The sequence below is a fragment of the Montipora foliosa genome, chromosome 2 (genome assembly GCF_036669935.1).
Source record: "Montipora foliosa isolate CH-2021 chromosome 2, ASM3666993v2, whole genome shotgun sequence".
Taxonomy (NCBI): domain Eukaryota; kingdom Metazoa; phylum Cnidaria; class Anthozoa; order Scleractinia; family Acroporidae; genus Montipora; species Montipora foliosa.
The window spans coordinates 50332022-50344521 of NC_090870.1; the positions used below are offsets into that span (position 1 = coordinate 50332022).

At 38.7% G+C, this 12500-nt stretch overlaps 1 protein-coding gene across 7 annotated transcripts in view; it reads right to left on the reverse strand.

Annotated features, from left to right (window-relative positions):
- Positions 1–2718: 2718 nt before the first annotated feature.
- Positions 2719–12500, reverse strand: part of LOC137990915 (LIM/homeobox protein Lhx9-like) — a 25597-nt gene continuing 15815 nt past the window's right edge. For 5 of the 7 annotated variants that reach the window (XM_068836032.1, XM_068836030.1, XM_068836035.1 and 2 more), the window contains one exon: positions 2719–6099. In XM_068836032.1, coding sequence (XP_068692133.1) covers positions 5774–6099 — 326 coding nt within the window. In that variant the 3' untranslated portion in view covers positions 2719–5773. The remainder of the gene's footprint in view (positions 6100–12500) is intronic. The other 2 variants (XM_068836033.1, XM_068836031.1) reach the window with 1 other exon arrangement.

The following is a 12500-nucleotide window of genomic DNA, read 5'->3' on the forward strand; positions in this document are numbered from 1 at the left end:
TTCTTAACTTAGAAAATCATAAAAGTTGTGTTAGGAGGTTGCTAAACTCAGATGGTGTAAAGATAACAGACGCGAATAACATATTGGAAGAAGTTCACAATTTTTATTCCGATCTTTATGACGAAAAGAGAGAGATTCAGACTTATGCTACTCACTGCCCGTTCTTGGAGGACTCCTTAACCATTCCGAAATTAAATGATGATATGAGGAAAACATGTGATGGCCAGTTAACATACTCTGAGTGTTTTAAAGTCCTGGGAATGGCGGACTCTCGAAAGAGTTCTATCATTTTTTTTTCGCCAGAGATTGGTAATTTGTTGGTAGACTCATTAAATTACTCTTATGATCACGGTGAACTATCTAACTCACAAAAAGAAGCTGTTATAACCTTAATACAAAAAAGGATAGGGACAGAAGACTGATTAAAAACTGGAGACCAATTTCTCTTGTAAATGTAGACGTAAAAATTGGCTCGAAGGCTATCGCAAAAAGATTAGAAAAGGTCCTACCATATGTAATACATCACGATCAAAATGCGCTGCATTTGTGAAAGGACGTGCAATTTTTGACGCGATTAGAACAATTAACGATATCATGGACTTTACGGAAATGAAGGGATGTAAAGGCATAATGTCTGCCATCGATTTTGAAAAGGATTCGACTCTCTTAGGTTAGACTTTCTTTTTAAATCTCTTGAAATTTTAGGCTTCGGTGCGTCCTTCATAACATGGATCAGGACATTTTACAAGAATATAACGAGTTGCGTGGTTAACAATGGCTTTTTCTCCCCATCCTTTCATGTTAAACGAGGAGTTCGCCAGGGTAATCCTTTACCGTCATCTCTTTTTATTATAGTTTTCGAATTGTTAGCAATTTCCAATCGCAGCAATCATCGAATACAAGGAATAACCGCAGGGGGGATTGAAATTAAACTAGTAAATTTTGCTGACGATATGACAACCTTTGTCCGAGACAAACAGTCTTATCTTACTGTTTTTAATATTGTTAATTTATTCGGGACACATACTGGCCTTAATTATAAGATTAACCACGATAAAACTGAGTCTCTCCTTGGAGAGATTATTTTAGCTTAGAACTAGATGTTTGTGAATTTAAAAGACGTGTAAAAATTCTAGGTGTTTACTTCACTTATAATGCATCAATTGGCCGTTTTTATACTAGAGACGCATAATCCGTCCAGACGAATTATGCGTCACTCGTGTTATTAGCTGTCTAGTGTAAAGACGGGACGAACTATATAAGACGCATAATTCGTCTGGGACGAACTTGGGCAAACATTTTTTCTGCGTCTGTTAAATTCGTCTAGTATAAAGACGGGCACTAGACGCATAATGCGTCTGGACGAGCTTTCCAGTTTAGTGCGTCTTCGAAGACGCACTAAAGTAGATACTTCGTCCAGACGCATAATGCGTCTTGTGGCCGTCTTTATACTAGACGAATTTAACAGACGCAGAAAAAATGTTTGCCCAAGTTCGTCCCGGACGAATTATGCGTCTCTAGTATAAAAACGGTCAATGTTTTAGAAATTAAAGTTTCAATCAATTGAAAAATCATTAAAATCGGTAAAAAAATGGAGTTGGAGAGGTACGGTTTAAAGCTGATTGGAAAATTGCAGAGTATTAAATCGTTTACTTTACCTAAGATCTTGTATAAGCTGACGTAAATTTCAAGTCACAAAGAGTTTATTAAGAATATACATCCGTTGTTATTTTCTTTTGTCTGGAAAGGTAAAGATAAAGTTAAACGCGCGTTTGTATTTAAAAAAGGTGGACTTAAAATGCCTGACTTGATCTCGATGATCTCCGCTCAAAGAATCATGTGTATTAAGACGTATCTAACTCCATATGCAGTCAGTTGGAAGTATTTCTTGGATTTTCATCTAAGGAAGGTTGGTGGTAAATTTTTGTTCACTGCAATTTCAACTATTTCAAGTTATCTATAACCCTTCCAGAATTTTATAAAGAGTGCATCATGACATGGGCCTCCTTAATTTAAAACTGTATAAGCCCTTCCTCAGCCTCGGAGATTTATCAACAATTTTTATGGAACAATAGATTCATCTGCATCGAATCCCGCTCAGTTTACAACCAAAAGTTAATTGATGCGGGCTTTATAACTGTTCGGGAGTTCTTCTAATCACATGACAATTTTAAACAGCTTTGTTCCCACAACATGCACACCTCTCACCTATTGATCATTACTTTCTTTTTAGTCTCTTTAATGCCATCCCGGAGGAATGGCGTAGATTTTTAAAGACAAATGAAAACGCGGCTCCTTTACTCGATTATCATGTAGATTTGGATAGTTTTTCACTGCATCTTGGAGGGGAAAGGCTCGATGTTGAAAAGATCCAATCGAAACTATTGTATGAAACGTTTTCTTCTAAAATCTCATCTAACCCTACCTCTATGAAAAAATACAATGAAATGTTCAACACAGAGACGTTTGAATTAGACTGGGAAATAATATTTTCTTTGCCCTTTAAAATAACGTTGCATACAAAGTTAAGAGAATTTCAATATAAATACTTCATAGAATTTGTTATACAGACACAATGCTCTTCAAATTTGGTTTAGCCGATTCCCCTTATGTTATTCCTGTAATAAAGAACTGGAGACATTGGAACACTTCTTTTTTGACTCAAGTAAGGTTAGCACCTTTTGGAAGGAGTTGAACATTCTCCTCAAATCACAAAAGCTAATCTCTAAAAACTTCCACACTAAAGATATTTTATTTGGGCTTTTTTCTGCGGATACTGATGATGACAATATTCCGCTAGTTAACTACATTATACTTGAGAGCAAATACGTTATTTTTCGCTCAAAGTTAAGCAGAACCTTTTCCTACTGTTGCCCCATTAGAATCAAAATGCAAAACAACGCACCAAATCGAGCGTTTCATTGCGAGGAAAAATAACAAACTCCACTTCCATAATAAAAAATGGCATCACTTCTTACCTATAATAGAGCATGAGCTGTCACCTTCAACTCCCAACTTAAACTAATGTTGTAGTATTGTAATACTTTACATATGAACAAAAAATAATTTTCATACGAAAAACTTCGCACTTTGAGTTGTTTTGAAGAGGAGGCAGACACGAACTCGGAAGTGGCCCATACTGCTGTTAATATCACGATATTAATAAATGGCTAACTGTAACTTACATTATTGCGTTTGATCGAAGGAGAACGCGCCCTAATTTTGTTCAGATTGGGTAATTGTGTGGTCTTTCTCTGTAAAGAACACCAAAGAAGATTCTTTTGTTGTTTACATGGACTCTCGCACGCGTATTGATCTCGATTTGGTGACAGTCTCTTTTTGTCACATGCTTAGGGTTGGTTTTCGCCTGTGTCACGTTGCTTTTTTTTAGTTTTCTAGCTTGAAATCTTACGGAAATACAGGCTAAGTGACTTTCGAATGCACTTCAATAATCCGAGATTACTACTAGTAAAGGCATTCGAGGAACGCTAAGCGACCGTTCTATCCAGACAGTACACCTCCTTCCGCTCAAAAGCCGGGTAAGTAATCACTAACTGTCCTATCATCTTAATCGATTAACAACCAAATCGTATCCCGTAACAATTTGTCCTTGATCAAGCGATCTGTATGCGCCAGCATCAATGTGGACTTGTCCGTTAGACATGGGGTTTTTCCTCTAATATGTGAGAGGGCTGGGTGGCAATAAGTGTTCGTAAGTCGGGGCTGTACACCAGTGTCCCCGTGCTAGCGCTTTTCATTTCGGGTCCATCCAACCCGGCCGAGGCGTCGTAGTAGACTCCAACACGACTCTTTCACATCTGCCGCTTGACGTCGCCCGCAGGGTTGCTTTTGCGTCGATGGAAAACTAAAATGATAGTTCAACTTTTGTCGTTGGATCCTATATGGGTTTAAAGTGGCCTCCACACGACAAACTTAAGTTGGCAAACTCGTGTTGGCAAACTCAAATTAGCGTGTGTGACTGAGACAACAACAGTTATCAAACATATTGGCAAACTGTTGGCGATAAATAGAACTTGTCTCTGTTCTCGCCAACTTTTTCACAACCGTTTTCATGTTGGTAAACTCGTATTTGACGCGTTAACGATTGGCAAACGTGAGTTTGCCAACACGAGTTTGCCAACTTTGTTTTGCCTTGTGAAGGCCGCTTAAGGCTGCGGAAACATTTTAGCCCGAGAATCGAGCTTGCTGCCCTGTATTCTTACTCACTGGTGTATTTACAAGTACAGCCTGCCGTAGGAAAGGGATCTGTCACATATAGTGCATTGGCCGACATTTTTCTCTCTCTCAATACTTTGACGGAGGGGGAGAAGAGGAATCTGGAAGTAGCGAAGGATCGACGAGAGTAGTATAAAAGAATGGCGGGTTGAAATCCCGGCCTTAATCGTCATGGTACGACGCTCTGGCGAAGGGTCCAGAGATACCGCTACCGGTTTTATTTTTCAGGCGGTCTTCGTTTTGCGCATGCGCAGATGCGATAGTGGTCCAATTTTAGATCATGTGAAAAACAACTAGCGAACGCGTTACCTGTCACCTTCTTGAAAGAAATGTACATATTTGAAGTGCGTGTTATAGACGAAACGTAGAAGTGATCCTCAGGCTTAACTGAGCAATCGTTCACGGGAACAAATGAGCCCAACAAATTGAACTGCTCCCAACTGTGTGGCTTCATAGCTCATGATCAGAAGAAGAGGGTCGCAGCGGTATCGCAGAGGTCATGGGTTCGAATCGCGTTGAAACCACCTGAATTATACAGTTAAGTGCGAGGAAAGCTTCTACATCTCGTCACCTTTTTACATATCTTGGTGACGTATGGCTCCTAAAAGTTCATCCAGTTATGCGGGAATCGACCTCAGTGATAATCCCAACAGTGAAACGCAAGTCAGCGGTGGAAATTCAGTTCAGGCGACAAATTTCAGTTCTCAGGATTTTTAGCAAAGTCGTTTTCATTGTAATTTTGTAATAGATGATGACACGGCTAAATCCAAACGTCAACGCAGAAAGTCATCGTGGAGAGAACTTGGAGATTTTCAGGATTTCAAAAGCAAGTTCCGGTTAATTATGGAAGTTCTTCGTACTCAAATCGCATGGAATCTGAAATCTGAACAGTTTAAGAAGCTTTTGAAGTAAAGTAGGGAAATAATACTGAGATGAAATATTCTGCGGGATGTTCCGGCTCGCAACTCCGTTCACTAGCTCGTGGTTTTCAGGGTCAGAACTGACTCGGATCAGAATCTTCTAAATAATTGAACCCTTCACAGTTTAACTAGGCAGGGATTAAACTTTCTTTTGATAACATAAAAGTTGGTTCAAGCTGTTCACCTAATTCGGTGTTGTAAATATAGAGAGTAGAAAAGCAATAGATAATACTTAACCAGTACAGTTCGTTTGAATTTGTTTCTTCGGGAGTATACAGTAAGCCGGCAACCTTTCTCTTGAAATAAACATTAAAGGCTTGTCTAAATCTCTGGATGTTAACGCCATACCAGAAAAACAATAAATATTTGAGGGCCACAACATAGTCAACCCAAAATGCTAAAATAATTAAAATTGAAGAAGTTGAATTGTGATGTTTCTTCGCGAATGTATAATCCATCAGGATTAATTGGATTCAAACTTAAAATTGCTTCCCTGCATGGCCTTTCGGTGATTCTGCCAAAACCACGGAGAAGTTTGCCGTTGACTAATTGATCCGGAGAAGATTGGACAGGGCCCTCCTTCGTCGCAAGATCTTGTATCCAAATGATCCTGTTCGTCAAACAATTCCGGCTTCTAAAATCGCGCTGACTGGCGAGGATTGGTCGTGTGACTCAGGCGACAAGTCTCGGGCCTGCGGATTACACACTGTCCTGCGGTATTTAGCGCGAGCATTCTGAAACCAAACCTGTAAAACTCGTTTCGAGAGTCCAGTCTTTTGTGATAGTTGTTTCAAGTCCTTTGCGTCAGGGTTGTGGTTCATTGCAAAGTAGGCTTTCATCGCCCTTAGTTGATGATTTTTAAACGATGTGCGCATGCGTTTCGGTTTGTTATCTCCATTGTGTTGTCCAAAAGGGCCTTCTGCATCAGAAATTGCAAAACCTACTAAAAAGAAAACAAAAAGATACAAAGCAAGATTAGAGTTAATTTTTAAAATGAATATCGCTTTAACTTGGGCATCAAGGGCCCATTTCGCTCCAGGAACAATAGATACAACAAAACTATTGGATGAAGATAAGTGTAACAGAAGAAGAAGAAGAAGAAGAAGAAGAAGAAGAAGAAGACGAAGAAAAAGAAGAAGAAGAAGAAGAAGAAGAAGAAGAAGAAGATCGTTTCCCGTACTTCCCGGTTCCTTTAGTGTTTTCGTTGCAGATAGGCACGTATTATGTGCCGAAAATTTATTAGACTGAAATCAATGCTGATAAAACTCAAGTCGAACCAGGGAAGAGCCTTGTCGCCGAGAAATCCGGAAAATCCGCGTTTACCGTGCATGCCGAAAAATGATTGAAATGACATCAATGGCATCAAGGAATGACCGCTGATAATACTCAAGCCGAACCAGGGAAAAGCCTTGTGTCCGGGAAATCCGGAAAATCCGCCTTTTCCGTGCCTGCCGAAAAGTTCTTAGAATGAAATCAAATAATAATAATAATAATAATAATAATAATAATAATAATAACAATAATAATAATAATAATAATAATGAATGAAATCAAAGGCATTAAGGAATGACCGCTGATAAAACTCAAGCCGAACCAGGGAAGAAGCTTGTGTCCGGGAAATCCGGAAAATCCATCTTTTCCGTGCATGCCGAAAAGTTCTTAGAATGAAATCAAATAATAATAATAATAATAATAATAATAATAATAATAATAATAATAATAATAATAATAATAATAATAAATGAAATCAAAGGCATTAAGGAATGACCGCTGATAAAACTCAAGCCGAACCAGGGAAGAAGCTTGTGTCCGGGAAATCCGGAAAATCCGTGTTTTCCGTGCATGCCGAAAAGTTCTTAGAATGAAATTAAATAATAATAATAATAATAATAATAATAATAATAATAATAATAAATGAAATCAAAGGCATTAAGGAATGACCGCTGATAAAACTCAAGCCGAACCAGGGAAGAAGCTTGTGTCCGGGAAATCCGGAAAATCCGTCTTTTCCGTGCATGCCGAAAAGTTCTTAGAATGAAATCAAATAATAATAATAATAATAATAATAATAATAATAATATATGAAATCAAAGGCATTAAGGAATGACCGCTGATAAAACTTAAGCCGAACCAGGGAAGAAGCTTGTGTCCGGGAAATCCGGAAAATCCGTCTTTTCCGTGCATGCCAAAAAAGTGATTGCACTGAAATCAATGGAATTAAGAATTCACTGCTGATAAAACTCAAGTCGAACCAGGGAAGAGCCTTCTCACCGGGAAATCCGGAAAATCCGTCTTTTCCGTGCATGCCAAAAAGTTATTCACACCACAGGTAAACAATTTTGGTGATTACGGAAAATACGGATTTTACGGATTTCCCGGAGATATGAATATTTGATGATTAAACTTGCAGTAACGATTGACTCCTGTCTGTGACAAACTTTTACTTGACCACGGAAAATACGGATTTCACGGATTTCCCGGAGATATGAATATTTAATGATTAAACTTGCAGTAACGACTGACTGCTGTCTGTGACAAACTTTTACTTGACCACGGAAAATACGGATTTCACGGATTTCCCGGAGATATGAATATTTAATGTTATTCCATGTTAATATATTCTAATATAATATATTACTTCTCTTTTTTTCTGTAAGTATCTATATATATATATATATATATATATATCTTTATATATTTGTATATATGTATAGATATATATATATATATATACTTACAGAAAAAAAGAGAAGTAATATATTATATTAGAATATATTAAATATTCATATCTCCGGAAAATCCGTGAAATCCGTATTTTCCGTGGTCAAGTAAAAGTTTGTCACAGACAGCAGTCAGTCGTTACTGCAAGTTTAATCATTAAATATTCATATCTCCGGGAAATCCGTAAAATCCGTATTTTCCGTAATCACCAAAATTGTTTACCTGTGGTGTGAATAACTTTTTGGCATGCACGGAAAAGACGGATTTTCCGGATTTCCCGGTGAGAAGGCTCTTCCCTGGTTCGACTTGAGTTTTATCAGCAGTGAATTCTTAATTCCATTGATTTCAGTGCAATCACTTTTTTGGCATGCACGGAAAAGACGGATTTTCCGGATTTCCCGGACACAAGCTTCTTCCCTGGTTCGGCTTGAGTTTTATCAGCGGTCATTCCTTAATGCCTTTGATTTCATTTATTATTATTATTATTATTATTATTATTATTATTATTATTTGATTTCATTCTAAGAACTTTTCGGCATGCACGGAAAAGACGGATTTTCCGGATTTCCCGGACACAAGCTTCTCTCCTGGTTCGGCTTGAGTTTTATCAGCGGTCATTCCTTAATGCCTTTGATTTCATTTATTATTATTATTATTATTATTATTATTATTATTTGATTTCATTCTAAGAACTTTTCGGCATGCACGGAAAACACGGATTTTCCGGATTTCCCGGACACAAGCTTCGTCCCTGGTTCGGCTTGAGTTTTATCAGCGGTCATTCCTTAATGCCTTTGATTTCATTATTATTATTATTATTATTATTATTATTATTATTATTATTATTTGATTTCATTCTAAGAACTTTTCGGCATGCACGGAAAACACGGATTTTCCGGATTTCCCGGACACAAGCTTCGTCCCTGGTTCGGCTTGAGTTTTATCAGCGGTCATTCCTTAATGCCTTTGATTTCATTATTATTATTATTATTATTATTATTATTATTATTATTATTATTATTTGATTTCATTCTAAGAACTTTTCGGCATGCACGGAAAACACGGATTTTCCGGATTTCCCGGACACAAGCTTCGTCCCTGGTTCGGCTTGAGTTTTATCAGCGGTCATTCCTTAATGCCTTTGATTTCATTATTATTATTATTATTATTATTATTATTATTTGATTTCATTCTAAGAACTTTTCGGCATGCACGGAAAAGACGGATTTTTCGGATTTCCCGGACACAAGGCCTTTCACTGGTTCGGCTTGAGTATTATCAGCGGTCATTCCTTAATAACATTGATTTCAGTTCAATGACTTTTTGGCATGCACGGAAAAGGCGGATTTTCCGGATTTCCCGGGCACAAGTTTCTTTCCTGGTTCGGCTTGAGTTTTATCAGCAGTCAAGCCTTCATGTTACGATTTTAGTCAAACAGCTTTCGGCGTGCACAGAAAACGCGGATTTTCCAGATTTCCCGGACACGTGGTGCTTCACTGGTTTAGCTTAATTTTTGGGCTCATCCTCGGTGTAAAAATCTGTGAAAATCACAGATGACGTAGCACAAAGGAAAACAAAAGAGCAAAAAAACATCAAACAACAACCTAACCCTACCACGAGCTAACAAAACAAAGAAAGAGTTTCACAGGTTTTTACACCGAGGTAATGAAACCCAATTTTTGCAGCAAAGAAGCAGAAATACACAAGATTTTAGTCAACCAAATGTTCAACATACGCAGAAAAGGACGGTTTTTGCGGACACAGTTACTTGTTAGTGGCTTGTTAGGACGAATAGTGTAACTCATTTTAATTGATGACAGAAATTTTGCTCTTTTGCATGGATGTCGTCTTCGTTGCCAGAGATCTGATAACTTTTCAATATCCAGTAACACGTTGCTAAGATTACAAGCATGTGTCACTCAGCCTGATCTCAGTGACGTGAACAAAGGAGGAAGGATTGCCATAAGCAACATCCTAAATGCATTCCTGTTAAAATTTAGTCCTAAATCACTGCACAAAATGTGTCAGGTTTCCCGGTTGTTTCTGTGAATTATTGTCAACAAAGAGAGCTATTACCCGTTTACGATAACAGCCTTGATTGCATTGTTTGTGCTTTGGATTTCCTTGATTAGATGGCGAGTTTATCTCGGAAAAGTGTTAAATCGCAAAAACCATGCTGGGTCAACAGGAGTGGCTCGACTGAGTAAACAAGCCAAGCGATCGTATCGATGTTGTGTTTCATTGACTTGATCTGTTATTTCTTTGGGTTTCCCGTGGGAAACACAATCATTGTGCGGGATTGGTAGTCAAACGTACTTAAGGTACAAAAATAGAAACGCCCCTTTTCACACCCATTCGACAGTTACATGATGTGTGACACCTATTTGACGACAAGTTGCAAGTGAACACATGACAAAGAAATAGTAAACTCTCGTGCATCGTTGATCATTATTATCACGGGCAGCGCTTTCAAATTTATGTGTCAACATTTCACTGCTTTGATCCACTATATAAGAGACGCAATCATTTTACAACATCTGAGCTACAGGAGAAAATGCAGCGCACAAGACAACCGTGCCGACAGCTAAATAGTGAAGGGATAAAGAGCGCTGCACTGTGTTATCTCTTACCAGTTATCAGCGGAAGGTGCAGCATCATAAGCGCAAAATGTATTTTTAAAGCAAAAGATAAAGATTTGGGCAGGGCGTGGACTTCTATTTGCAGCAAACGTGATTCATGCGACAATGCTATTTCAGGTCAGTATTTATTGGAATACCTTTGTTTCCGAGGAAATTTGGAGAACATTTTAAGTATCAAAAATGAAATTGAATGCATTTGACTGTGCTGTGTTTCAGGTATCCACAACGCAGCGTTTTTCTTTAGCGCCATTTCGAGCCAAGAGAAGAAACACTGTTGCATCAACGAAGAAACAGACGATGAGAGTAGTTCTGGCGATGACATGCCAAGTTCCATGACGCAACAGTGGCTCGAAGGGAACTTGACAAGTATAAACAAATCACTGTGCCCCGCAATCTCATACTGGGTCGCGTTGACTACAATAAATGGCGCCCCTGCCAGCCCAATTTCGGTTCACAAGGCCCTGCTAAATTGCGGACTGGATGTCACAGCAACCCAGGTAACGAATGTCGTATCTTTCTTTGAGAGCTCTCCTTGAGATGTGTCTAGCAATCCAATGTAAAGCGAGATAAAAAGAAAAGGAACAAGCACAATCACAGTGCTGCAGGTAGCAAAACAAATCGTGAAAATGTTCTGAGACATTGTCCCATTTAATTTGTATTCGACAGGTGCAGTTCCAGGATGGAAAGGAATCTCCAGCCACGGCAGAACTTTACAAAGTGTTCAAAGATCATAAAAATCCTTTCATGCGAGACCTTGTGAGATCATCTTACAAACACTCCTACAGAGACGAGGCCAGGAAGCTGATCGGTGAGGATTGCTTATGCACCCAGGAGTTAGACGATTGTGGCAGTGAAAACGTCGTGCGAGTGACCCTGGTTAATCAGAAGTTTCACGCGTCCTTGCTGAAAGCAATCGAACGTCTGACCGCGGCAAAGCTACAACTGGACAAATTTGGCTTCGAGTCCAACACGGCGACGTCGCAGGCGTCCACCAGCCAGCCACCGTGCGACGACGAAAAGATGCTGTCAAATAAACTCGCGATCCTGGTTAACGATATAGCAATGGCCATGGGAAAACTTGGCTATGCTACCTACAGAGGAAAAATCTACACCGCCGAGGCCTTGGCCGAGCGGAAGCGTATATGCACGGCACTCGGCCTGTTGAGTGAGAACAAGCAACACCTCGTCACGAATGTCTGGGAAAGGTTGCCGATCATCACTTCTGAGGAAGACACAGCTCCCGAGCAAGGTGTTGGCCAAGATCACCAAGACGAGAACGAAGACGAGGACGAGGAAGCCATATTCATAACTCCCGTCCCAAGTACTCGGGCAGATTGCAGCAGGAAACGGAAGGGACACTCAAACAGTCAGGGCGCGAGCAATGCGGCGTTTAGGACAAACGCGATAACAAAGTACTTCAATAAAAAGAAAAGCGTTAGTCAATAAAGTAGACGTGATATAATTGTTTGAGTAATAATTTCTTTTTTTCGTTTTTTCGTATTTCGTTAATGTCTGTGAACCTGAAACATTACCCTATTTTGCCAGCGTCAAAGTTCAACAATTTTTTCTAAAGTTCATTCAATAAAGTAGACGTGATATATAAATGTCTGAGTAATGATTTCTTTTTTTCGTATTTCGTTCATGTTTGAGAATCTGAAAAGTTCAAAAGTTTTTTCTAAAGTTCATTCAATAAAGTAGACGTGATATAATTGTTTGAGTAATAATTTCTTTTTTTCGTGTTTCGTTCATGTCTGAAAATCGGAAAACATTACACTATTTTTCCAGCGTCAAAGTTCAAAAGTTTTTTTTTTTTAAGTTCATTCAATAAAGTAGACGTGATATAAAATGTCTGAGTAATGATCTCTTTTTTTCGTATTTCGTTCATGTCTGAGAATCGGAAAACATTACACTATTTTGCCAGCGTCAAAGTTCAAAAGTTTTTTTTTTAAAGTTCATTCAATAAAGTAGACGTGATATAAATGTC